This window comes from Apus apus, chromosome 23, assembly GCF_020740795.1.
Source record: "Apus apus isolate bApuApu2 chromosome 23, bApuApu2.pri.cur, whole genome shotgun sequence".
NCBI lineage: Eukaryota > Metazoa > Chordata > Aves > Apodiformes > Apodidae > Apus > Apus apus.
Genome location: NC_067304.1, coordinates 243,319 through 270,568, shown reverse-complemented (window position 1 = coordinate 270,568; position 27,250 = coordinate 243,319). Strand labels below are relative to the sequence as shown.

The 27,250-nt window shown below is 56.0% G+C and overlaps 2 protein-coding genes across 10 annotated transcripts in view; both read right to left on the bottom strand.

Moving 5' to 3' along the window:
* The window catches only part of KIF21B (kinesin family member 21B), a 42,327-nt gene extending 41,992 nt beyond the window's left edge, over positions 1-335 (bottom strand). For all 8 annotated transcript variants that reach the window (XR_007891514.1, XM_051638925.1, XM_051638926.1 and 5 more), the window contains exon 1: positions 271-335. Coding sequence is in view for 7 of the 8 variants with exons in the window: in XM_051638925.1 (XP_051494885.1) it covers positions 271-308 (38 nt within the window). In the remaining variant the exon portion in view is untranslated. The remainder of the gene's footprint in view (positions 1-270) is intronic.
* Positions 336-6,684: 6,349 nt separating this feature from the next.
* Positions 6,685-27,250, bottom strand: part of CACNA1S (calcium voltage-gated channel subunit alpha1 S) — a 50,169-nt gene continuing 29,603 nt past the window's right edge. Inside the window, exons 24-43 of one of the 2 annotated variants that reach the window (XM_051638847.1) lie at positions 26,913-27,059; positions 26,455-26,656; positions 24,773-24,931; positions 24,321-24,431; positions 23,777-23,860; positions 19,649-19,705; positions 17,667-17,795; positions 16,974-17,039; positions 16,534-16,625; positions 15,888-16,047; positions 15,272-15,399; positions 14,738-14,834; positions 13,317-13,419; positions 11,688-11,789; positions 11,448-11,572; positions 10,351-10,479; positions 9,488-9,684; positions 8,659-8,750; positions 8,094-8,203; positions 6,685-7,180 (exon numbers count right to left, since the gene is read on the bottom strand). In XM_051638847.1, coding sequence (XP_051494807.1) covers positions 7,004-7,180; positions 8,094-8,203; positions 8,659-8,750; positions 9,488-9,684; positions 10,351-10,479; positions 11,448-11,572; positions 11,688-11,789; positions 13,317-13,419; positions 14,738-14,834; positions 15,272-15,399; positions 15,888-16,047; positions 16,534-16,625; positions 16,974-17,039; positions 17,667-17,795; positions 19,649-19,705; positions 23,777-23,860; positions 24,321-24,431; positions 24,773-24,931; positions 26,455-26,656; positions 26,913-27,059 — 2,467 coding nt within the window. In that variant the 3' untranslated portion in view covers positions 6,685-7,003. The remainder of the gene's footprint in view (positions 7,181-8,093; positions 8,204-8,658; positions 8,751-9,487; positions 9,685-10,350; positions 10,480-11,447; positions 11,573-11,687; positions 11,790-13,316; positions 13,420-14,737; positions 14,835-15,271; positions 15,400-15,887; positions 16,048-16,533; positions 16,626-16,973; positions 17,040-17,666; positions 17,796-19,648; positions 19,706-23,776; positions 23,861-24,320; positions 24,432-24,772; positions 24,932-26,454; positions 26,657-26,912; positions 27,060-27,250) is intronic. The other variant, XM_051638848.1, reaches the window with a different exon arrangement.

Genomic DNA, 27,250 nt, shown 5'->3' with positions numbered 1-27,250 from the left:
GCCTCGGCCCCACGACCGCAGGGGATGGGGGTGGGCACGGGGGGTGAGGTGTGGGAGAGCGGTGGCCGTGGGGCTGGGGCGAGGGCGGCAAAACTCGACCCGGGGGGCATTCAGTGGCCCGGGGATGGGCAGCGCCGACCACACGCAGCTGCAGACGCTGGTGGACATCGGGCCCGGGGGGGAGCAGCGGGATCCCCGCGCCCCGGGGATGCGCGCCCCGCTTCCCCAACTCCTCCCCCGCAAGAAGGGCCCGAGTCCCTCGACTCTCACCTCACGGCCACCTTGACGCAGCTGTCCGGGGCCGCCATCGCTGCCGGGCACCGCGGCCGCCGCTGCCCGAGCGCATCCGCGGGGGCGGGGAGGGGCGGGGGCTGCCCCAGGTGCGGGGGGCGGGGACACGCACAGGGACACGCAGCGGCTGGTGCGGCCCCACGAAGCTTCTCCCGCCCGCAGTCCCCCCGTGTGTGTGACACGCGCACACACACGCGCACACACACTCCGCACAGCCGCACCCCCGTCACACACCCCCGGCCCCCCCCAGGGTCACCCACACACATCGCACGAACACAAACGCTCCCCCCCAGACTCCCCCCCCCCCCCCCAGTCCCTCACCCCTCATCACTCTCGCTCACACCCACCCGCACTCCCCCTCACCCCTCGGTCCCTGCTGCCCCCTGCCGGGCCGGCGGCCCCGCTCCCGCCTGCGAACGGAGCTGTGCTGGGCTATACTGGGCTCTGCTGGGCGGTACGAGACTGCGCCGGGCTGTACGGGGCTATACTGGGCTGTACCGGAGCTGTGCAGAGCCGTACTGGGGTGCACCGGGGCTGTATCGGGCTGTACCGGGGCTGTGCATTGGGGGGGCCGCTCGGGGTCCTTCGCGGTGGGTGCTGCCGGCCCTCGGGAGGGGTCGGGGTAGCCCAACACAGTCTGGGGCAGCCTGAGGCGGCTCAGAGGAGCTCGGTACATTGGTGCAGCCCATCCCGGCATAGCTCCGGTCCCCTGATCCCCTTGCCAGCCCCTGGACCACCGAGGTTCCACGCAGGGGCGCATTCCCCCCGGCCTCTTCCTGCTTTCTTGCCCTTCCTTTCCCTGAACCTTTGCTTGTCACCCAGCTCCTCTGTCCCCAGGCGTGGACGGCAGAGGCTCGCAGCCAGCCCTAGGGGCTCGGGTGCTGCCGGGGGGAACACTGGAGCTCTCCCCGTTCCTGCCCATGGACACAAGGACGGGGCACGATGTCCCTGTGACAGCCCACCCCCTCCACTGCAGGTCCCCGCTAGCGGACAACATGGGAGCACCAGGGGGAGGGCTGGGCAGGCTGCAGGACCCCCCACTTGCAGCTGAGGATGCGGGTGCTGCTGGGCATGACATGGGGGTGCTGAGCACAGCCATCACATCACCCCACACCCTGGCCCAGCCACCTCCTGCTGACGAGGCCATGTTACGCTGGGCACTGAGGAGGTCAATGCCTCCCTGCAGAGGTGTCAGTGACAGCCTTGTGTGGTCCCCAGACCAAATCCTCCAGTCCCCCAGTGTCCATCAAGGATGCTTTCAGCCTGTTCTGGCATGTGGTAACTTGGTTTGGGACAGGGAGGATGGAGGTGAACCACCACCTCCAGGGTTTTTCTTCCCACATGGTTGGCATCACTCCCAACACCTTCATGGCTTCAATTGCTCCCATCTTGGAGTTCTGCTGGGTGGAGGGATGACACCATTGAACAGGAGCCAGTGCAGGCCAGCCGTGAGCTGGGTGCTCCTGCCAGAGCCACTGACACTTGAGGGGCTGGTGACCCTGTGGGTTGCCCAAGGCCATGGCCCGTGGGCATAACAGTGCACTGCCCCTGGCCATGAGGTGATTGAATTCAAAATCTCTGTTGACAAGAGGAAAACCACCAACAAAGCTTCAACACTGGACATGAGGAGAGCAGACTGCAGGCTACTCAGGAGCTTCTGAGTCAAGTCACCTGGGAAAATATTTTTGCAGGTGCTGGGGTTCATGAGTGCTGTTCACTCTTTAAAAATCATCCCCTAAGGGCACAGGAGCAGGTGATCCCAACATGTCAGAAGTCAAGCAGAGGAGACAAGAGACCCACTTGGCTGAACAGGGATCTGCTCTTGCAGATCAGACAAAAAAAGGAAGGTGTGTGCCCAGTGGGAGCTGGGTCAGACACACTGCTAACCACCATAGGGAGAAAATTCAAGAGGCCAAAGATCAATTGGAGCTGAAACTGGCCAGAATTGTGGGGGACAACCAAAAGAGTTTTTTACATTAACAGCAAAAGGCAATGTAGAAATAACATGGGTCCTTCACAGGATAAGGATAGTCACCTTACTAACAGGGCTATAGACACAGCAGAGAGATTTCATGCATTCTTTTCCTCTGACTTCAACACTGATGATGGATGAAGGGGGCCTCAATGGCCAGAAGTGGAAGACCATGACTGCAACAACAATCAACTCTTAGTTGACCCTGAACCTGTCCAGGAGCTGCTGCTACAGTTAGATCCCTACAAGTCCATGGGGCCTGATAGGATCCATCCAGCCATCCTCAAAGAGCTGCTGATGTCATCACTGGGGCTCTCGTGATGATTTTTGGGAGGTCCTGGGAATCTGGAGAGTTCCTAGTTGACTGGAAACTGGCCCATGTTGTTCCAGTATTCAATAAGGGCAAGAAGGAGGACCCTGGAAACTGCAGGCCAATCAGTCTAACTTCAGTGCCTGGTAAAATTATGGAAAAGATTATTCTGGGAAGGTTTGAAAAACACCTGGAGGACAAGGCAGTCATCAGTCACAGCCAGCATGGCCTCACAAGGGGAAAGTCCTGCTTGTCAAACATAATTGCCTTTTATGACAAGGTAACTCACCTAGTTGATCAAGGGAAGCCAGTGGATGTAAATTTCTGGGGTTCAGCAAGGCTTTTGATACTGTCTCCCACAGGATCCTCCTGAACAAAGTGCCCAGCACACAGCTGGACAAGCTAACCATATGATGGGGGAGCAATTGGCTCACAGGTCAAGCACAAAGAGTGACAGTGACCAGGGGCACATCAGGCTGATGACCGGTCACTAGTGGGGTCCCACAGGGCTCCATCCCAGGCCCTGTCCTCTTCAACATCTTCATCAATGACTTGGATGCAGGACTTGAAGGGATTCTAAGCAAGTTTGTTGATTATACAAAACTGGGAGGAGCTGTTGACTCCCTTGAGGGCATGCAGGCCCTGCAGAGACCTCGACAAGTTGGAGAGATGGGCAGTCACCAACCACATGAAGTTTAACAAGGGCAAGTGCCGGATTCTGCACCTGGGATGGGGCAGCCCTCATGGTCAGTACAGACTAGGGAACAAGTGGCTGGAGAGCAGCAAGTGGAGAGGAACCTGGGGGTCCTTGTTGATGGCAACTGCAGATGAGCCAGCATTGTGCCCTGGCAGCCAGGAGGGCCAACCCGACCTGGGGTGCATCAAGCAGAGCGTTGCCAGACAGTTGAGGGAGGTGATTATCCTGCTCTACTCTGCTCTGGTGTGTCCTCACCTTGAGCACTGCCTGCAGTTTTGGGCACCACAATATAAAGAGGACATCAAGCTATTGGAGAGTGTCCAAAGGAGAGCCATGAGGATGGGGAAGGGTCTGGAAGGGATGACTTATGAGGAGTGGCTGAAGTTGCTGAGATTGTTCAGCTTGGAGAAGAGGAGGCTGAGGGGTGACCTCATGGCAGTGTGTGGTTCCTCACCAGAGGAAGAGATGGAGCAGGTCCTGATCTCTTCACTCCTGTGAGCAGTGACAGGACTGGAGGAAATGGCAGGAAGCTGGATCAGGGGAGGTTTAGTTTGGATATCAGCAAAAGGTTTTTCACCCAGAGGGTGGTTGAGCACAGGAACCAGCTCCCCAGGGAAGTGGTCACAGCACCAAGCCTGCCTGAGTTCAAGAAGCGTTTGGATGATGCTCTCAGGCACGAGGTGATTCTTGGGGTGCCCTTTGTAGGGCACAGGGACAGGAGTTGGACTCGATGATCCTGATGGGTCCCTTCCAGCTCAGTATGTTCTATGATTCTGTGACTCTCCAGCATGACCAGTCTGTACTGTGTGGCTGTGGGGGCCAAGCAGCAAGCTGGGCACCCCTGCAGCAGAGGACAGTGCCCACAGGACAGATGTCTCCATCCCTGAGCTGCTCTCAGGAGGCTAGCAAGGGGAACATGTCCAGGGCCCATCAGGAAGCAGGATTGGAGACAGGCAGGTACTGAGGAGCTGAAGCAGCCTGTTCCAGCTTCCCTGCCAGTTGCCTTCACACTGCTGGGGCCAGATGGATGAGCTGCCCTGTGCTGGCAGTGTGGGCAGAGCCTGCCCAGGGACACGGGGAGCCTCTGGCTCAGCAGGAAAAAAAACATCTTCCAGCCTGAGACAGGAGTGGGACATGAGGAGGAACCCTAGCCCTGCAGACTGATGTTAACGTCAGGGTGAACTGCAATGGAGTGTGAGGGGAAACTGAGGCACACTGAGTTTTACTTGGAGGAGCCCAGGCTGTATTGTGGGAGAGGCTGCCCATCTGCTCTGAGACAGCCAAGACATGCCAGTGCTGGTGGCAACAGCTAGTGAAGTCAGAGCTGTGCCTAGCAGGGAGCCCAGCACCTGCCCTCTGCTCTGGGTCTGGATGCTGCACTGTCCCTGCACTGATTGCTTGTGGTGCTCCCAAGGCTCCCGAGGCAATAGATCCATGTGCCATGTGTGCACGGGACTCTGCACCCTGGGGGGCTGGCTTGGCATCCACTAGGATGGGTAACCTCCTACCCATCCTCCAGTTCTTCTGTTGTGGACCTGGTGCTGAGGGACATGGTTTAGTGGTGAGCTTGCGGTGTTAGGTCTAAGGTTGGACTAGATGGTCTTGGAGGACTCTTCCAACCAAAGACATTCTGTGATTCTGTGATTCAGGTGCCGCATGCTGGTACAGCACCATGGGGATGAGCAGGATACGTCCTGTTTGTTGACCTGCAGGGATGTGAGGAGCTGGCATTTCTCTTCCTTTTTCCCTGGGGGTCATGTCTGCAAGGACACCTGGGTTTGAGGGCACTTCCCACCTTGAGCTGCTGTTTTTTCTGAGGCTCTTCCCCACCAAAGGTCCAGGCAGAGAGGCAGGGCATGTCCCATGGTGTTGCTGACCCCAGCTTCCTACTCCCACCTTTTTGCCAGCCATGTCTCAAGCCAGATCTGTCCCCCAATTCAGCTAGAAAGCAACTCAAGAAAAAACCTCCCCAGATGTTAGTTTAGGGCAAATTAGCCCCCATGCAGACCCAGACCCCAGGAGAGGATGCAGAGGCACTGCACCATCACCCCAGCATGTCCCCACCATAGTGTCACCCTTCATGCTTGGAGTCCCTGGTGAGCACCCACTTGCCCCGGGAAGTAGCCCCACACCTCACTAAAGGGACCAGGGAACCATCAGCAGCCACCTCGTAACTAAGGAAGCATATCCTTGCCACCCATGCCCCTGGCAGAGAAGATGCCAGGGCTCACTGGCAACCACCCCGTGCCCCTTCCTCAGGAGAGGGTGTGTGTGTGTGTGTGAGGGGCTGTACGTCCTGCCCCAAGGCAGCGAAGCAGGAGCAAGGGATGCAGCAGATGCTGTCCCTGCATCCCTTGGGAAAATGTTGCCGTGTCCCCTGGGCCAGACGGGCACTTGGCATTGAGGCTGCAGCTGGAGCTCAACAACAGCCATTTCCCTTTTATTAAGTTAACAAATAAAAGCCCTGCTGGAGAGTAGGCAGGGTCTATTGATTCAACACCTCTCCTGAGACCCATCAGTTTGCTGCATTTTAATACGTATAAGGCCGAGGTGGCAGCAAAGGGATGTCCCAGGGACATGGGGCTGCCCCAGTGCCAGGCACCAGACCCCCCCTGAGGCACCGCAGTCTGGAAAATGAAACCCCTGGTCAGACCCATTCCCAGAGAAGAGGAACCTCAGTGGCTGCTTCATACCAGGGAGCAAGAGACAAGGCTGGGCAGGGCTGGGGAGGGCTGGGCAGGGCTGGCATGGGCATGCAGCAAGCTGGGCTCCCTCTGCTCTCCTGCTGTGGCATCCCAGGCCTGTGCCCCACAAAGCAGTGGGGTTGATATGGGCTGGATAAAACCCTCCTGCAGGCTCGGCTGAGTGGTGCCTTAGCTCCAGAGTGGTGTTTGGAGACACCCACAGTGACAGAAACCACACTGCAGTGGCTAACCCTCCTCTTGGTTGAGCCCAGGGCTGCTGCACTCACCTGGACACACTCTTAACACCTCTGCCCCATCCGCAGTTTCTTACCCAGCTGGGATAACAAGCCAAGGATCCCCCAGTCCTCACTCTGCTGCAAAGCCTGTGCCTGCCTGCTGCCCCAGCCCGAGGTGCGTCTGTCCAAGCCATCTGCACAGGACAGGCTTGGCTGCAAGCAGGAGGAACAGGCTCCAGCAGAGACATAAGAACACTGGGCCCAGGATACCAGGAGACCACAGAGCTTGGCATCCTCAAAATGGCCTGTTGGCACATGAGATCTTGAGAGCAGAGACAGACCTCCCTCAGCATGGGGACTGGGGCTGCCACATCAGTCACTGCCAGCTCTGGTTACATTTTCAGCCCCCTTCCCAGGCTGGGCTGGGCAGCAAGTAGCTGTGGGCACAGGCTGGGCAGGGTGGCAGAGAAAGGAGGGGACGGGGAGTCACACAATCCATGGAGTCAGCAGGAACACTTTAATGACCTGTACAGCTCTTGCAAGGCACTGCTGGCACAGCACTGTCCTGTTCTGCACCAGCATCCTGGAGAGGTGGCCAAAAATCCTCCTGAAGCTGGACAGAGCCCACTAGGACCCCAGGCAGAGTGGGACAGCCAGGCAGCATTGCTCCAGTCACCCCCGAGAAGCTCCTGACAGGACCATGCCTGCTGGACTGCATGGCCAGGTGCCTCACAGGAGAGGGGCAGCAATGGGCTTCTGGGAGGGGGCTGTGCTGAGCCCTGGGGAGCTGGATGGTGACGCCACTGAGATGTTCTAGAGGGCAGAGCCAGTTTTTGTGCACTGCTGTGTTTCTCTTCCCTTTAACAGCTCCATGGCTGCTTTCTCTACATCATCTATCTCCAGCTGGCTGCTGGCTGCCATCTCATCCCTGGTCACTGTTATGAAGGATGGATCATGGTCCAGAGCCTCAAGGCCCCCGGAGATCAGAGCCTGCAGCAGAGGATGAGGTTACAGCTCAATGTGCAGGATGAATGTCCCTGGCTGCAGGCAGCCCATCCCCCCCTGCTTTTCCCTGCTGCCCTCCATGCTCACACATCCCTGCTGCTTACCCTTGTAGCTAAGCTTTGCCCTCCAACCCCCAACTTGGCATCAACATGGCACCCCTGGCAGCTCTGCCTTCCTTTCCCTCTGCCAGGTAGTGCCCCTGCCTTACTTCCTGAATGAGGAAGGTGATGGCTGGGGTGGAGGATGTACTTGGGTCACCCATTTCACCTTGCTGGCACCCCGAGCTGAACACCGCTCCTGTCACCATGCCATCCTCTCCGGGCAGCTGGGCAAGAGGAGCAAAGAGCTGCTCTCTGGGCTTGCACAATACCAGGGAAGATCTCTCCCATGTTAGTGTGGGGACTGCACGTTCTGTCGCCAGCCAAGACACACACTCCTGTCCTGCTGGAGCTCCTGTGTCCAGTGCACCACACACAACAGGACCAGCAGGGCCACCTGGGCAAGGAGACCTGGAAGCCAGCCCTTATCTCCTGCCCTGGCACTTGCCAGGTGATGGCACACTGGTCAGCCAAGGGCAGCCAGGGGAGTGTGGGAGCAAACCTGGCATGCTCTTTTTTTCTGCCCTTGCTCTGGAGGCAGCTGGGGACCCAAAGAGCTGCTGCTTTGAGCTATCCAATCTTAGATGAGCAGACTATGCCCGCTGCAGCAGCAGGATGGGGGCCCATCTATTTCCCCAAGCTGATCAGAAAGTAAAGCTCCAGCAAAGTTGGCTTCATGGTTGAGAACCCTAGAGACCAGCTCCTTCCCAGCACAGCTGGGACAGCCTTTCCCCAGAAGGGAGGGAGGTTCACCCATGTCTCCCACATTGCTGTCTCTGGAGACACATTGTCCCTTTTACCTCCTGGGAGAGACAGTGCAGCCCTGGTGCTGGGTGACCCCCAGAGGTGGCCTCTTGCCTCCTGCTTGGCCTCTGTCGCAGCCTCTTCATGGGTAGGGGGTGGTGGCACTCTGCGAGATGGAAAAGTGAACATGAGATGGGCACAACAGCAAGGACACCACTGCCACCCAGAGCTGGGAACAAGATAACTAGAGTGGGGAAACCACAGGGTTTAGGAGTTCAGGACCAACCAAAGTCTCAGTGCCTGCCCACTGCCCCATGTTGGCTCCTCACTCATGGCTGGGAAGAAGTCCCTGTTTGTGAAAAAGAACTTGGTCTTGTGGCTCTGCTGCCCAGGGCTATCCAGTCCTCCCTCAGCCCAAGGCACTGCCTCCATGCTCAAAGGAGGGTAGGAAGTTAGGATAAGGGTCTCCTGGAGCTCCACCATGATCAGGGCTCTCAGCTAACCTCCAAGTTGCTAGGGTCTGTGTCTCCTCCCCCTGCCTGCCAACATCAGCCCCTTCTCCCTGCCCTGCTTCTTGGGCTGCTCCAGATGCCCCAGGAGAGGAAAGATGCTGAGACTCACCCCGCACTGGATTCCTCGGTGCTGCTGGCACTGTCTTCCTCAGCACCTCGTCCTCATACTGCATCCTGACAAGGCCAGACAGGTGGGTCAGCCTGAGAAGGGACCAATGTGCCAAAACCAGCTCCAGCCAGGGATGCAGCCCTCCCCCCCTTCTCCATCCTGGGAATGCAGCTGGAGGGCAGACCAGGAGGGGCACCCGATATGGGTGAACAGGGGGGAGACCCCAAGAAATAGGATTAAGTGCATCCTCTGACACTGGTGACCCTTCTCCCTTGTACCTGTGCCCAGGAAGGTGCTGGTAGCCCCTGCCTGGGCCTTGGCACTCATAGATTGGTAGGGAAGGGGAATGGTCATTCCTGCAGTCCCTGGGGCACTGCTGTCAGCTTCAATCCTCATAGCGCTGAGATGCAGGAGTGACAGGAAGGACAAGAAGTGCACGAAGGGAGTCACAAGTTGATGTGCAGAGCCACACACCAACCCTGGATCTACCCAACATCTTCTGGGGAGACCCCTGGGACTGCCGGGCTGGGGTCTGGAGAGCAGCAAGAGGTGTCTGACCTCGCTGTCCCCTTGCTTGGGCCCTGGCTCACACTCCAAGACAGCTCCTGTGCCCATGGAGACACTTCCACAGCCAGTGTCCAATTTCTCCCCCAGTCTGCAGGGACCTCACTGCTGAAGCTCAGCCACTTCTCCAGACCTGACCCACCCATGAAAAGCCCCTGGGCAAGACTGACATGCAGCTGACCACCAGCACAGCCCCATGGAAGCCACTAGGCATGGCCCAACTCTGCCCCTCCTCGCTTGCCATTCAAGGCTCACCAGCCCTTACCCCTCCAGCCAGTTGTTGCTGTTGGCGTTGTTGTTCATGTTGCCTTCCTGGGGGAAGTCATCAAGGAAGACGGGGGAATCAAGGTCCTCACTGCCCACCTCTGTGAACTGCAGGGGCCTCTGGCTGGCCACCTGGGGCTGCAGAGGGCTGCTGGGCTCCAGGAAGCTGTCTACCTGGCCAAACAAGCCACCCGTCCTCTGCAATCAAGAGGGAAGGCATTGGGGGGCTGGGCCCGAAGGTCTGGGACCATTCCCGTGGGAGGAGACATGTCAGGGTGCCCATGGGAACAGTGGTCTCTCTGCTCAGGCCTTGCAGACCACACAGTCCCAGGTGGGGACACCGAGGCACTGAGGGTGATGGTCATGCAGCAGCACTGGGATGACAGGCAGTCCTGTGCATGACACATCTTGTCACCTCTGTGGGACAGGCTGCACCTCTGGATGCAGCAGGAGGAACAGCCCTGCCACACCACAGCTGCCAGGGCTGTCTCAGAGACTCCCAGGGGGTGGGAAGTGAATCTCTTCCTGCTCTGGTGACAATGACACCTGAGCTGTCCTGCCTCAGCCTGACAGAAGGTGTGACACTCAGACACTCAGCACACCTCTGCCAGGCATATGAGCAGGGTCCTTTAAAGAGAGGGAAATGAGGCAGAGAGCAGGTTGCCCAGGAGGACTCAACAAGGATGTCCTGATGCTCAGGGAGAGGAAGAAAGTGCTGACCCATTCTTGTGGTCCACACTGTCTTTCATGGTCAAGCTCACCTCTGTGTACTGTCTTCCAGCCATGCTAATCCACGACCAATACTTCGAAATGGAGGCTGGGTGGGACCACCACCACCTGGGGTGCCCTGAGGGCTGCACTCACCCTGTATATCCCTTCCTCCATGGCAGCCTCCACCATTGCTCTTTCCAGCTCCTCCTCAGCAGTTAGGTCCCCAGAAATGGCCCGATGGATTTCAGGAGCAGCTTCTTCTTCAATGCTCCTCAGCCCAGCCTGGTGAAGACAAGAAGGGATGGCTGGATGTGAGCTGGCCCCATCACCCCTCTTACCTTGGGCTTTGGAGAGGAAAACATGATGCTCACCTCATAAGCCATGCCAAGGACAGGCCATGGTTGTGTGCTTGGTGACAGCTTCTGGGCCAATGCTGTCCCACAGCTGAGCACTGTGGGCAGCCTGACAAAGGGTGGGGCTGGTGACGCCCAAGGGGTACATCTGATCTGGGGCCTGGCTCCCTTCCTTGCCTTGCACCCCTGGGGCCTGGACTTTTATCTCTACAAGTTTTTTCCCCCCTATAAGATCAGGAGAGGCTGGGGACATCCCAGCTGCCCTGGCCAGGCACATAAATCCTCTCCCATCCTTCTCGACTGCTGTGCAAGCTCCTCTGGCTGCAGTGGTCCTTCAAGTGGCAACATCAGCCACAACAACCCTGCTCCACCTGATGTGTCACTAGGCAGTGAGATGACACAGAGAGCACTGGGCACACAGAACCACCTGCAACACTGCCAAGGTGAGAAAAGGAAGAAGGCCCTGGAATGGAGAAAAGTAGGTGGATAAGGGCCTGCATGAGCAGCATCTGGCCCAGACATTGGTCTGTGGTGGGGCTTTAAATTGATTGGTCTTAAAATTGATTGGTGAGGCTCCGACCTTGCTGAGCCCTCTCTGTGGCCAAAGCCAGCAGGGCAGAAGAGTCATAAATTTCCTTTGCTTCCAGAGCCACCTGCACCCTGGAGACAGAGGTCACACCCTCAGTGGTGATGGCTAGCTCATGCCCAGTTCAGTAGTGGTTCACTCGAGGCCACCTCATTTCCAGAGGTCTCTATGTGTCATTGCAGCTCTCTCTCTCTAAACCAACCTGGCCTTCCCTCAGCTGGGGAAAGCTTCTTCCCTGACCTGCAGAGCTGCCCACCACATGCTGCCTGCCCTGGAGGGTCACCCGTCCAACACCACCACACATCACCAACCTGAATCTCCACAGGGTTCTTCTTGGGCCGGTACCCATAATACTCCTCCTGGCGCTTCATGAACTTCCTGAAATGCTCTTGGATGAGGAAAGTAGCATAGAATTTTCCCACTGTCACCTCATCATCTGGAGGGGAGGAAGTCAAATTGATGATACCATCTATTACAAGGCCTCAAGATGTCGGAGCAGCTGAGACCCCGACCAGTACTACCCCTCTGGGAAGAACTACCAGGGGACATACCTCCAATGGGTGGGATGACCTGGTCCAAAAGCTTCATACTCGTTCGCTTCCAGATCTTTTTTATAATAGCTCTGAGCTCCTCATTTGCCTGCTCAAAGTTACCTGTGAGAAAAGTGAGCAGGACAGAGTGGTTCCTTCCCAGGGAAATGTGAATATGAGTGAAGACAAAGCATATGAAAACCTGGCCAGACTCCTCCAGCTCTTTTCCAGCCTACCCACCCAACAAAAATGTGCTTTGTAAGAATGAGACCTTGATTTCAGGGAGAAGATTTCACCTACAGAGTGAGTCAGACCTAGCAAATGGGTGGTGTTGCCACCATCTCAGTTCTGATGTTCAACAACAGATTTCAGCCTCCCCTCTGGTGCTCCCACAGGCTTCACCATTCCTGCTCGCTTGCAATCCCAGTCTGTCCTCATGTGTGTCCCTGTGTGCCCTGTGCTCCTCCCAGTGCTGCCTGTGCTGTGCTCAAAGCAACGTTCCTCACGCCAGCTGAAGGGAAGGCCCCCGTGCCATGTTGCTGGGAGATGCCAGGTCCAGTGGCCACCACTGGCCTCACCACCTGCCTCAGCTCAGCCCAGAACTGCTCATGGGACCCTGCCTAACCCACAGGCATGGAAACAAGCTGGTGGGGCATCTTCCCAAAGCGAGGCTTTCCAAAACATGCTGCTGGCAAGGAAGGAGGTGAAAGCAACTCCTTCCCAGCATAACTAAATTCAGAAGGTCCATCCCCTTCCATTCTAGTCTGATAAACACATGGGGAAACAAAACTGGTGTGGGTGGTGCTATGGGGCAGGGGGAGGTCAGGCTATACTCACAGTATGACAGTATAATTCTGGTTGGAATAGACCTTCAAGATCATCGAGTCCAACCAGTACCCTAACTCTGCCACGTCCACCACTAAACCCTGTCCCCTGGCACCACATTTGTCTTTTTAGATGTCTCCAGGGATGGGGGCTCAACCACCTCCCCTGACAGCCTGGATCACCAAGTCCAACTCCCACTCCAGAAGAGGACAACCCCAAAGTTCCCACCATGTTCCTGAGGGTGTTGTCCAAATGCTTCTTGAATATTGTCAGGCTCAGTGCCATTCCTGCTTCCCTGGGGAGCCTCTTCCAGTGCTCCACCACTCTCTAGGTGAAGAATCTCTTCCTAATGTCCAACCTAAACTCCCCCTGCACACCTTCCTACTATTCCCTCGGGTCCTGTTTTTGGTCACCAGAGAGAAGAGGCCAGCTCCCACTCCTCCACACTCAACAGTGTGGGAGGGGAGACTGGTGACTGTGCATGGCGGCAGGGATGGGACTGGATCACAACTGCTCCTGAACTGCTATGGGTGAAGTTATGCAGCTGGGGTGGCACTGGTTCCCTCTTCAGGTCTGCAATACATGTGCCTGCAACTTCTGATGTCCTCCAAGCTTGGCCTGAGCAGCCCCATGCATGTACCCAAGGTCTCTGGTCCAAGGTGACCATTAACAGCATGAAGCCAAGGGTTGCACCAGAGGGTCGGGCCCCACAGCCAAGTGCCCCAAGACCCTGGACAGAGAAGGGAACAGTGTGTAACCAGCACCCTGCAGCACAAGAAGAGGGGTCCCCCCCACACTGTAGAGGCAAACAGGAGCAACACTGACCTTCTGTCTTGATCTTGAGGGCTGTCCTCACCAGCGCAAAGAGGGTTGCATTGAAGGTGACGGTGCCATCACTGTTCAGGGGCATGTTCATGCACACCAGGCGCTGCGCAGCAAAGCACTCTGTGACCCAGCAGTGCAGGCTGGTGGCTCCCTGCAAACCCAGCCCTGGCCACAGGGCACCCCCCTTGCCCAGGCACTGAGCTGCCAGGTAAGGAGCCCCCCCAGCTCTCCACACTCTGCCCAGTCCCACGGGGCTCCACATCACCACTCAGCCCCACCTGGGCCAGGGGCAGTGCCCTCACTCATCCTGGCCAGCCAGCTAAAACAGACCAAGCTGCAGGAGAGCAAGGGCAGACCTGTGGAAATAACCCAAACTATGGGGGCACCAGTGTCATGGGAGAAAATCATAGAATCATTTAGGTTGGACTTTAAGATCATCAAGTCTAGCTGTTAACGCAGCACTGCCAAGGCCACCACTAACCCATATCCCTCAGCACCACATCTACACAGCTTTGAAATCCCTCCAGGGATGGGATCCCTCCACCACTGCCCTGGGAAACCTGGGCCAGGGCCTGACAACCCTTTTGGTGAAGAAATTGTTCCCAAAATCCAATTTAAACCACCCTTGGGAAACTTGAGGCCATTTCCTTTTGTTCTATCACTTCTTCCTTGGAAGAAGAGCCTGAGCCCCATTCACTCCAATCTCCTTTCAGGCAGTTGCAGAGAGCAAGAAGGTCTCCCCTCAGGCTCCTTTTCTCCAGGCTGAACAACCATCCAGCAGGAGACACAGCATTCTCCCAGGGAGCTGGGACTCATTCTGCCTTGCGTGTGCCCCAGGCTGCTGTGAGGGACCTGGGGATCAATCCTGCTAATGAGTTTGCCCAAGACCCATGAGAGTTTACACCAGTGCCTGGGTCTCTGCCCATGTGCTTTACACATGAGCCTCACCCAGGCCCTGACTTGTGCAGAATGAGGCAAGCCAGGAAAAGTTCCTACAAAGTCAGTGTTCCCATCTCCCTCTTTGTACTATCAGCCCTTGGAAACAAACTTCTACAGCCCAGGTGATATGGCCAGGTACTCAGGTCCAGCATTGCCCTCCTGAACCAGATGCAGATGTGGGGCACCCCAGTGTGGCTTAGGAGTCCCTCTGCACTGAGGGCTCCAGGTTGGGCAGAGACCAGCCCACCCTTGATGTGGGGGTGAGCACAGGCAAGTCTCCATCTTGAGCAGCATAAAACACACCAGGTTAGTAGCGTCTCTCTTTGCCCCCAGAACACTTCCCTCCATTAAATGCGAGTGGTCAGAGCATGTGCATAAAACATGACACTGGATCATCACCCTCAGCCTCCCTGGGGAGGACGCAGAGACAGCTTAGGGAAGGTGTCCCTCTGCCACCATCCCTGCCACCCCCCAGCTCTTACCTTACAAGCTACACGGTGTGGGCAGAACTTCCCAAAACCCAGGGGGGGCTGGATACGTCTCAGCAGAGTCACTACATCCAAGTGCTTGATTCTGCCCCTATGGAGGCAACATCAGCAGTGTGGTGGCAGACACAGGGGACAGTGGTTTGGGCAGGGGCTGGAGGGGTTCATCCTTGTGGTCTGCCCCACACTCCTGTGGTGGGCAAATCCCTACACTTCCTAATACTCCTCTTTGGGAAGGCAGCTGTTCCTAGTGGCACTGGTCAGCAGGTGAAAGGGCTGCAGAATGGGAAGAGCTGGCAGCACCACCAGGGCTGGATGAAGAGGATACTGGAAGTCTCACGTCCCCAAACATCCTAATGACTTGTATCAGCCCTGGAATATGCTGTCAAGTCCACATCCACCTCTGAGATGCTGGGATCTAACTCTTAGACAGTGTGACAGTTCACACTACCATGTATGTCTCAGGCAGGGCATCCCACCCCAGGCTCCACATGAACCATCCTCTTTGTGCCACCTAAACCTGCCACTCACTTGGCTTCGGGGTCGTACTCAGCCCAGATCCGTTTGAATTCATCCAGGTGATGGGGCCCAAGGATGGACCAGTCACGTGTGAGATAGTCAAAGTTGTCCATGATGACGGCCACAAAGAGGTTAATGATCTGAGGGGAGAGAAGCAGGTGTGAAGGCTGCAGGTTAGGGCAGAGCCAAGCACTCAGAAGGTCCCGGGGCAGAGACACAGCCCTCACAGCTGGTAGAACCAGCAGAACCCTGGGGAAACACAGGCAGATGTGCTTGAGACAAGTGGTTTGGCTTTCCCTGGAGCCACCCCATGCATGGATGGGCCTCCACCCAAGGTCATGGGAAAGGCAGCAGTAGGCACAGGGCACCTCTTTCCCCTCTGCCCTTGCAAGAGTCAACACAGAGACATCTGGGCAGCAGCACGTGGGAGCTGTGGGAAGGACCTAAGGGGCATCCTGGGACCCACAGGAGTGCAGTGTCAGGTTTACAGCAAGGCTGGGTAGATGGGCTGGGTGACGATGCCCCTGGGAAGAGGGTGCTATGGGCTCAGCCCCACCAGAGACAAGGCTAACTCAGCAACAGGGCCTGCCAAGGGCCAGGACAGGGGTGCCAAAGGGAGCTGGCATACCAGGAAGGCACAGAGCATGTAGAAGCTGATGAAATAGAAGTAGGCAAAGCCTGTCCCACAGGTGTACTCCTCGCCCTCGGCGTAGTCTGACTCCGGGTCACACAGTTTCCCATAGCTGCAGTCCAGCAGGATCTCCTGCCAGGCCTCACCTGTCGCACACCTGGGGAGAAGGGATGGAGGCTGCTGGTTCCTGCCTGTCCTGGGCACGAGCTGGGCATGCAGGGAGTGTTGCAGCCAGCCCAGCACACGGGGATGGGGAGCCACTGGGAAAGGAGCAGGCAGGGTCCTGGGCTTGCTGTGCTGCTGTGGAGAGTCTGCTCCAAAGTGAAGTGTTTGTAGGCAAGAAAAGCCTTGAGCTGAGCTCTTGCTGCCCCTTGAGTTTCCTCACAATTCACAAATTAAAATGCGGTCTAGGAAGGAAACATGCTTCTGAAACCCCAAAGTTCCCCTCTCTGCTGCAGCTCAGCCACATCAAGCAAACTGTCAGCCACTCCTAAAATACTGCCACTGCTGCAAGATATTTTTCTGCAGGGCAAAAAAGCAATCAGCTACTAAAATGCTGGTCTCCCTCACTCCAAGCTGGAGGGCTCCCATGCTGACTCTGAGCCCAGCTTCCTTCTGGAGCTGCTCACTTGCCAACACTGACCTGAAGAGCAGTAGCACAGCTTGTGGGAAGGTTTGGAAGTTGTTGTTTCGGTTTATCTGCGTCCCATCCACCATGGCAATCTTCCCAAACATCTGCAAATAATATTGTCAGGTCCCCAGCACCCTTTCTTGGGCACCCACCACCCTCCAGAGCACCCCTGTCTCTAAGATCCTCTTCTTGTTTACTGGGCTTTGGGTGTCCCCAGAAGAGTCTGAGACTGGGGTATAGGTGCTCTGAGCTTCATCAGCTCCTGGAACATTCCTGCATATGCTGAAAATGCCTCTGTGTACACTGCCCTTCATCTGGGCCAAGGAGACAAGGTCTTATGAACCAAGCACAAGCACTGGCATGGCACCTAGTCCCTCTTTGTCCCATCTCCCCAGATGCTACCAGGCTCAGAGCATCTGCTCAAGACCAAATCCCAGCCCTGGATCTCTCACCTGCATCCCGATCACAGCGTAGATGAAAAAAAGCATCACGATCAGCAGGGCTACATAGGGTAGAGCCTGTGACAAAAGGACCGTAGCTTGTGTGAGACACCAGCCCAGCATGAAGGCAACCCAAGGACAGGAAGCTGGGTCTGGAGCTGTTCCATGAGGCCAGCATCTAGGCTCCCATGTGGGAAGGGGACAGCTTGCTTTCAGCCTCTACCTACCCTCCCACTAGCCCCACTCTCCAGTTCTCATGCACGGGAGGCTTATGCCAACTCCCAAAGGAGAATCCAGGTCTCTGCAGCCAGGATGAAGGCTGAGCACAGCCCAGGGGTGCCCAGGGTTGAGGGCGCTGCCCAAGCTCAGGGGCTGTCCCTTAAGATGCTGCAGCATCTACTTGGTGCAGAACCCAGACTTGCTGGGCCCCGGGCTGCTGGGGCCCTGCCTGCTGGCTCAGCGCAACTCTGACACATGGTAGTGTCAGCCAGGGAGACCCTCCTATTCTCCCACCCACACAGGTAATGTTCTCGTACACAGCACAAGCCCCATGCTCAGCTCGAGCCCAGCAGCCCTACCAACACTGGAGTTTTCATCCTCCACCTGGTGAGGACAGTCTGCTCACCCAGCTACCCTGAGAATTAGAGTTTGCTGCCATCCCAGGGCATGGGCTGGTCTGGGAGAGGAACACTGTTCCTTACATACCTGGAAGGACTTGATGAAGGTCCACAGGAGGGTCCTAACACCTTCCCCCCGGCTCAGAAGCTTCACCAGCCGCATCACCCGGAAGAGCCGGAAGAAAGTGATGGAGACACGGGAGTTATCATCGGAGTCCTGCGAGCAGAGCAGAAGCCTTGGTGGGCAGCAGGGGCTGATGCCTTTGGGCAGACAAGGGGGCATCTCCTGGCAGATGAAGGGCAAAAAAATTCCCCCCAACCCCCACACCAGGCACCAGTCATTGTCCCCACAGCCCTTGTCTGCCCAGAGGACCAGACTGCACGGGGCACCTAACCTCCAGCCTTCCCACCACAATCATCTCCCCAGGCCCACTGCCTCACATCTCTGCTCCCAGGCTGCTCGGGACACCAGGTTATGGGATTCTTAGCAATCCTTTTTGCTCAGGGGACAGGACACTGAGGGGAGGAAGGCATGCTGTAACACAGGCTGGCAGAGCTGAGCTGTTCAGGGCCACCCTAGGACAGGCTCAGGTCCCTCCAGACTCTTGCTCAGCATGTACCATATGGGACGCTCCCACCTCCTGGCCCATTTATAAAATGAGCTGTAGGTCAGGCACCAGGCACATGAAGAGTTAATAACGGCTGTTTAAGCAGAGAAAAGTTGGTTTAAGAACATCCCAGCAGGGCTTTCATGGAGCAAAGGAGGGACTGAAGGCAGGGTGGCTCTTGGGGAGTGCCAGCATCACCCCCACCTGCAGTGATGTCTACTCTCGGGGTGGCTGCAGGACCCCTTTGGAGCGGTAAACAGCAACATCCAGGGCTGGGTACTCCTGGGTTCAGGGAAGAACAGGCAGAAGGGGACCCAGCAGGCTCAGCTCCTGGGCTCAAAGGGCCAGGCTTTGTCTGGGAGCACCTGGGACACTGGAAGTTGGCAACACCCGGGGTTTGGTCAGCCCTAGGTCATCACCACTTGGGATGCCCTCCCCACTTATTCCTCTGCCTCCCAGAGCTTTCCTGCTCACACTGGATCCCCCTCACTCCCAACATCCAGCCCACTCCCAGCTATTTCAGGACAACAAAACTCAGCTGTTAACACCCCTTCCAGCAGCTCCATCTTCCCCAGTCTGGCCTTTCTGAATCCCCAGGGCTGCACTAGAAAACACCTTCTACTCCCCCCATCCCAGTGCTGTAGTCTTGTGCTCTCCCAGTGCCCAGCACCCGCCCAGCAAGCCCAGTGGTCAGAACATCTCCTCAGTTCCAGTGCACCATGCACAGGTCTTGAAAGTCTCCAGAGAAGGAGACTCCATAACCTCTCTGGGGAGCCAGTTCCAGGGCTCTGTCACCCTCACAGTAAAGAAGTTTCTTTTCACGTTGAGGTGGAACTCCCTGCACTTGAGTTTGAATCCATTGCCCCTTGTCCTATCAGAGGGCACAAGTGACAAGAGCTTGTCCCTGCCTTCTTGACACCCAGTCCTCATGTATTTATAGACATTAATTAGATCCCCACTCAGTCTTCTGACTCTCTCTAGACTAAACAGCCCCAAGTCTCTCAGCCTTTCCTCATCAGATGGATGTTTCAGTCCCTTAATCATCCTTGAAGCCTCCATAGGACTTTTTCAGGTAGATCCCCATCCCTCTTGAACTGGGGAGCCCAGAATAGAGGAATCAAGGCCAACTGTCCTGCCTTCAGCAGCCAGGGATCCTGTCAGCTGCTCCCACAGTGTCATGGGGGGTAGGATGGTGGAAGGCAGGGCTGGGCCAGGAGACAGACCCAGGAGAGCTGGGGAACAGCCCAACATATCTCCAGGTGGGAAGAGGTGTCTGTGGGGGGGATGTCCTGCCCCAGGTTCCTCTCAGCAAGAGGAGAGCTATATCCTAGAGAGAGCAGCTGGTCTGGTGTGTCTTCCCGACATGCAGGACACATGCAAACACCAGCCCCAGGCAGGCTGGCACGGCCAGAGGCAGCAAGGGGAGAGTGGAGCATGACAAGCACATGCAGCTGGTATTTACAGTGCTATCACAGCCCCCGCTGAGGCAGTACAATCCACCACTGGATGCAAGAACAGTCTGTCAAGAGAATAAGAGAGTAAGCAGAAGTGAGGTAGGAACATGAGGGAGGGAAGGATGGGTGGTTGCAGAAGAAGACAGAAGAGTGAGATGGAAACGGAGGACAGAGTTTAGAGAGAAGCAGAGGGGAGGGACAGACACCTGCCATCACTCAGGCTCAAGGATAAGGTGATGTGACTTTTGAGGGGCAGAGGCAGTGGATGGATGGCCAAGGAAACACGGATCATGAGGGACCTACTCACTTGGGTGCCTCACTGTGTGTAACCTGCTGTGACACACATGCCTGGGGCAGGGCTGTGCAGGCCAGGAAACAGGCCAAAGCTCAGGACTGACTGAAATTTTGCTGCCTCCCATGGACAACCCTGGGTCAGATCTGGAGGCAGGCTCACCAGCTCAAGTCACCCCACAGTCTCTCCCCGGCAAGCTGGGCGTTCTCATCCCAGGCTCTGGGACACCATGAGGAAACCAGCACAGGTTTGCTGGGCCGAGCACTGAGACTGGGATCCCCATCTGTGGGTGGGAGGCAAACCACTGCCTGCCACCATCCACCCACTGACCCAGGGGCAGGAATTGGAGGGGCAGGAATTGCTGGTCCACGTGCACATGGGCACACACAGGGCACACGTGTCCACACGCACAGGAATGCTCACACACACACATACACATGCACACACAGAGACACACACACATGCACGTACACACATGCATACACACACGCGCACACACACATGTACACACAGACACACACACACATGCACGCAAACCCTTGAGGCTCCCAAAACCACCCAGAGGCACGTTCCTCTCTTAAGAGCCCAGGATACCTTGGGCAGGGGGATCCTTCCCAGCACAGGGTCAGCCTTGGTGAGGGGGCTGAACTTCCCAGGCAGACAGTGGCAGGGGTGACACAACAGCATGGATGCTGCTGCCAGCCCCCTGCACCTGAGAGCTTGAGGTGGCACTGCCAGAGGGGCCCTGTCCCAACTCCCCAGATGCCTCAGCACCCCTGGAGATCTGGGGAAACTCACTGACTGAACAACCATGAGGATCTGGCTGTGATGACTTGGAGAGGGCTCCTGACAGTACAACCCTCCCTACTCCATCACCCTGACAGACACAGAGACATGAGGAAGGAGAAGAGGCAGAATGTAAAGAGAGAGGAGGAGAGGACAGACTTTGCAAACCAGAATTGTGTGCCTGGGTGCCACCAGGAATAGCTCGGCTGCTGTGAGGTGTCACTTGCCACTACTGCCCTGTGGCACAGGCTTGTTTCGTGAGGACCACCCCCTCGAAACAGAGCCGCCTCCAGGGCCTGCCCCACCATCAGGGTGGTCTGTGATGGGTGCAGTAGTTGCAAACAGTCCTGGGGACCAGAGGTAACCGACCCACCTTGCACCGAACTGTCAGAAGGGAGGAAACTTACCAGATGGGGAGGTGAGGTTGTCCCTCTGCCTCCTAATCATAATCCCCCCTGCAAATCACCAGATGGCTGGGAAAATCTTGGAGATGCTAAGAGAGATGTGGGCTGGGTAGAGAAGAAAGCACATGGAGGAAGGGTGGGGAAACCATAAAGGGCTCAGCTCTCTGGGGGGACAGAGATGGTCACTGGGGCTTGAGACCTGCTGGAACAGGACTGTCTGTGACAGAGGTCCCTGAAGAGCTTGGAGGACCTGGAGTGGGGACCAGAGCTCCTACTGCCCCAGCACCCAGACCTGGGGAGAGAACCAGAGGAGCTCAGACCATATAGGACCGTTTTGGAAATCCTGCCTGGCCTCCTGCACAGCCCTGCCACTGCTGTGACACACAGCACAGCACCTGGGTCGGTCCCCGCCAGTGCAGCCGGTGCCTGTGACCTGTGTCCCTTGGCATCCTCCCGGCTGAGCACAGCAGCACCTTGGCATCCCTGCCAAATGACCCCGTCTTTTGCTCTATGAGGACTTGTCCTGGTTTGAGCCAGCATGAAGCCAATTTTCTGTCTACTGATTTTTTCTCCTTCACCGAACTCTCTGTTAAGCAGCACACACACTGAAATCAGCAGCAAGTTTTCCAGCTCATGGACTGATAATGCCCAAATGTTTATAGTAACTACTGAGAGACCAAGGACACCTTGCTCTGCTTGTTGAATCTGCTGCTTTGGACATTATAGGAGCAGAAGAGTCTTATCTACAATCCTCCCATAAGGAGGATCAGACTAGACAGATGGCAAAATTGTTCAAGCAGATTATTCCATCCCATACATATGTAGCTCTCAGTTTACATTCAGGAATCACAGAAGTGAAGCTCCCTTCCTTCTTCTTCTGTCCATGGCCAGCATCCAGGAAGGACTCCATCTACCTATCACCTCTGATCCCTAGGCCTGTGCATTCCTGACCCCTGTATCTCTACCCTCAGCTCCTGACTGCTCTTCTTCTAGCTGTGGAAGTGGTTTGGGACCTTCTCTGCACTGCCCCAGCTCAGGGGAGTACACTGGGAGTTGCTGGGTGTGGGTGGTAGGGGTTTTGTACACTCCTGTACATATTTGTGTATATTTGTACATATTTGCTTTTATCATTAGTATTTAATAAAAGCTGTCTAGTTTAGGTTTTAATCCAGAAGCTTCTCTCCTTATTTCCTCTCTCCTTTCCCTACCTGGGTTGGAGGGAGGGAAGACAGAGATCATTATTGTCATTCATTTAATTGCTGATCCTGCATTAAACTGTGACAGGTCTGAAAATCTCTGCCCAGTGCAGGGCCTTGAACACCTTTTAAGCTTCATTTCTGAGTGACACCAGGATGGGGAAGAAGGCAGCACACTAGGAAATTATACCCTACAGGCAATGGGAACCAGGTGACAGGTGCAGAGAGCTGGGGGGCCAAGGATGGCCTGGAGGACCTGGTGACAGATGAAAGCTGCTGGAACTGGCATGAAATCTGGCAGGTCATCGAGGCTGAGAAGCCCAGAGGCTCAGAAGACATGAGTACCAACCTGCAGAGCTGTGCAGGGGAGGAAGGTGGGTGGTTTTGCTCATCCCAGCTCTGAGAGGCCTGGACCACCCTCCAGAGAAGATGATCACCACCAATGGCCCCTGAATGCTCTCTCCTCCCCAGCATGGGAAAGGGCTGAAGGTCACCCTGCAAGGGGTGACAGCAGCTCTGCCAGACACAGCCCTGCTGTGTATAGCTGGCAAGCCCTGCTCCTGAGAGGAGCATGTGAAGTCACCAGAGAGGGTGAGTCTCCAATCTTCCCCATCCTGCAGCTGCTTCTGGAGTTACCATCAGCTCTGCTAAATGCAGCACACAACTTCCCAGGGCATGGGTGCATTTCCAGTGCCAGACCCAGGACATGGACTTCCCAGTGCTATGAAAGGCAGTGGCACTCTGGCTTTCTCGCACTGCTCTGAAAATGCTCCCAGCAGAGTGCTTACCACACAGGCACTGCCTGCAGCCCCACCGTCTGGTGTGGAGCTTCGGAAACCATGTGTAGAGCAGACACATGCACACCTGCACTGTCAGCGTGAGTCCATGCGAATCGCTGTGTAATGGGACAGAGGCAAAGCAAAAGCCTTCAAATGTGATGTCTATCCCTCCCCTGGCATGTGTCCTGCAGGTACACAGAGCTTGGGGATCCCCTTTTTCTCCCCATCTGCAACTGATGGGAGGCTGGGCATCTGGGTGACTGCCTGTCCACCATGTGCATGGGGAGGACAGGCAGGGGGGAGCAGCCCAGGGCTGGCACATGTTCTGCTACTCATGGTCCAGTCCTGAGGGAACAGACTGTTTTACATGAGATCCCAATGCTTGCAGATTCAGGGGAAGTGAGAGAGCAGTGGGATATTTTGGCTGTCTGGGGATGGTCCCATTGCTTAAACAGTGCAATAAGGTCTGCAGAGCCATGGCTGCGATCTCCACACACTCACATCATAGGCTGATCCTGGCTTGTCCCTCCTCAGAACCAAGCAGAGCAGGGAGAGAGGAGAGAAGAGCAACACTGGGTGGAGCTGGACATCCCAGCAGCACCCCCGTCCTCCCCAGGGCTGCAGCAGAGCCTCAGGCAGGTGCTGGCAGCACCTTGTGCCCCAGCAGCCAGACACTTACATCGATCTCGCTGAGGATGACATCAATGATACTGCCAATCACTATGAGGAAGTCAAAGACGTTCCAGGGGTCCCCAAAGTAGCCCTGCCAGGGAAGAGCCAGAGGAGAGGAGTGAACATCTAATGGCCATGTCAAGGAGGAGACAGATGCTGGAGCCCAGGGGAAAAAGTACCACCAGTGACCTCTGGCACCTCGGGGAGACCCAGATGGTGGTCAGATCTGGTACTCTCTGGACAATTGTTTGGTCCTGTCTCGCAATGGTGTGAAATGAGGAAGGTGGATTGAGGCAGCTTGTGCTATGACCCCACAGGTGACGCTGAAGGTGGTAACAATGACCACTGGATTGGGTTGGGTTTGGCTAGCAAGGATAGTCCTGACAAACTGCAGCCCTTCCAGAAACTCACAAGTCCTGCACGTGGGGGTCCTCAAGGGTCTCACAAGGAGAAGTCATTTGGGGTTGCAAGCCTGGGGGTACTTGTACAGGAGAGATGCCAAGTGCAGGGTAAATGGAACCCCCTGGCCTGGCCTGAGGCCCTCTCCTCACCTTTGCTTTAAAGGCCATGAGCTTGAGGATCATCTCCAAGGTGAAGATGATGGTGAAGGCCACATTGAGGATGTCTGAGATGTGGTTCATTTCTGCAGACTGGTTGTAATGCTGTGGAGAAGGCAGGAGAAGCCATGTTAGCCCACAGCACATCCAGCCTCTGTTGTGAGCTCAGAGGTGTGTGCTAGATGCAGACTACCCTTTCACAGACCTATGGCTCAGCAGTGGTCAGCAAAAATGAAATTTCTCCCCTTCAGCCCCTTTTCTGGGCTCCCCCCATCCAACCCGTCTCACATTGCCCCTATCCACAGGATGCTGAGCACACACCACAAGCTTTGGTGTGCAGGACAGACCTCCTCCCTGAAAGCTCTCTGGGAAGTGGCAGGACTGAGCTAGCCCATCCACTGCTGAGAACACCCTGCCACCACCCGTGTGGGCACTGTGCCCCTTACCTGCATGCCCAGGCAGATGGTGTTCAGCAGGATCAGGAAGAACATGAGGTACTCAAAGTAGGAGGAGGTGACCACATACCAGATCTGGTACTGGTAGGGGTTCTTGGGGATGTAGCGCTGCAGCGGACGAGCCTTCAGGGCGTACTGCACACACTGGCGCTGGAGAGGGGAGGGCAGGTGTGACCCCACAGCCACAGAGGGGACAGGGCAGTGCCAGGGACACAGAGCCAGCACCAGCAGCTCTGCACACGCCTCAGACACAGGTTGGGTCCTCCCTTCTCTCTGGCTCAGCGATGTGCGCCAGGGCCAGTGATGGTTCTGCGTTCTGCAGACACCCCCCCAGAGCATCCACATGGGACCAACTTTCCAAAGCCACTGCTGGCCTCCAAAGCTTGCCATGCTGCCCTTCACCTGACCCCTCCACTCTGAGCTTGCCTGCTTACCATGCCACTTTCCTAGGGGCTCTCAGGACTCTGAGAGCAGCCTGAAGACAGAGAATTACAGAATCATTCTGGTTGGAAAAGACCTTTAAAATCATCAAGTTCAACCATAACCTAATTCTACCAACCATAACATAACTCAACCAACCATTAACCTAACTCTACCAAGTCCAAAGTGACATCCATGTCAAAAACATCACATGAAGCAGAGGTGAAGGGAGCACTGATATTCCCCTCTGCATCTGGGAGCCTGATGAACAGGCCCTTCTCTGCCCAGCAGGCCTGGGCCATCTCTGCTGGGCACACATGCAGTTCAGGTCCTCTGCAGGCCTGCTCAGCAAAGGAGCATGCCAGCAATTTCCCTGGGCCTGCAGGCATCCCATTCCAGCTGTCCTCCCCAGTTCATGCCATGCCCTCTGCCAATGCTGGCCTTGCTTCTGCTGCTTTCAACCTTGATGTCCCCAGCCAGAAGCACAGCAGAACAGCATCACAGAGAGACTGACAGGAGAAGATGACTCTGGAGATGGTCAAAGTTCCCTGCCCACAGCAGGGCCAGCTAGAGCATGTTGCCCAGGACTGTGTCCAGATGGGTTCTGAATACTTCCAAAGATGGAAACTTCATCTTCTCTCTGGGTAAACTGTCCAAGTCCTTGACCACCCTCACCATGAAAAAGGGGTTTTTTAATGTTTAAATGGAATTTCTCGTTTTCTTCAGTTTGTGCCAATTGCCTTTTGTCCCATCACTGGGAACAACACATACAATCCTGGATCTATTTTCTTTACACCCTCCCAATAGGTCTTTGTACACAGAGGTAAGATCCCTATGGGCCTCTCTTCTCAACACCAGACAGACTCAGCTCTCAGCCTCTCCTTGTATGACAGATGCTCCAGACCCTCATCATCTCACTGGCCCTTTGCTGGACTCACTCTAGTACGTCCATGGAGTTTTTGTACTGGGGAGCCCAGACCTGGCCCCAAGCCTCTGCTCCAGCTGTCTGGGCACCCCACCTGCACCAGAAGGTCCACTTCCTGCTCCTGGTCTGCTCTGCCCTTCCCTTGGAAGTTTTGTCTTGTGCCAGGCATGGGTCCAGCTGACCCTGCCCCAACAGCCAATAGACCTGGGGCAGGTTCAACTCATCTGAACCAGCAGGGCCACCACTAAGGGCTGATCCAAATCAGTCAGCCCCAGGAGTGCCACATCCAGGGCTGGTCTATCTTGTCCTGCCCCAGCAGTCCCTTTACCTGGTTCTTGTCCAGCTCACAGTTCTTGTATTCGTTTTCCCCTTGCTCCTGGAAGGTGACAATAACAAAGCCCACAAAGATATTCATCATGAAGAAGGCAATGAGGATGATGTAGATAATGAAGAACATTGCAATCTCCACCCGGTAGTTGTAGATAGGACCTGTATCCTCAGCATTAGTGTCAATGGCCATGTACAGCAGCCTATGGGAAGGAAAGTGAGTCAACAGAGATCCTAATTAGGTGGGAAAGACCATCTTGAAGGTTATGGAGAGCTCTGGGGACATCTTGAATCCAACTACAGAGGGACAGGGCTGCTGGCATGACCATGTCAGCTCCACAGCCAGTGTCCAGAATGGCTAGCCTTGCTCTTTGGTCTGGGCAGCTCTTCCTCCTTTACCCCAGTAAAGGCTGTGGAAATGACCTGCTCCCAGCTCACCCCGTCCCTGGCCGGACTCACTCTGGCCAGCCCTCGAAGGTGGAGACAGTGAAAAGTGACATCATGGCTGAGAAGACGTTGTCAAAATGGAAGCTGCTGTGCACCCAGACACGCTCCTGAAGCTCAATCTGCGTGGGGTCCCCGTCCACATAGTTGATGAAATAACCCCTGCAGAGAAGGGATGTGGTGCTCACCAGGCCAGTCCCCCATCACCCACCCACTGTGGCACTTGCCCAGGGCCCTCTGGTCCCTGGAGGGGAGGACAGCCCTGTGCTGGCTTCTGATTTACCCCAGGGTGAGGGAGGACAGCACAAGACCTCAGCTCCACTTTTTGGATGTGACCTCCCCTCCCAGTCCCT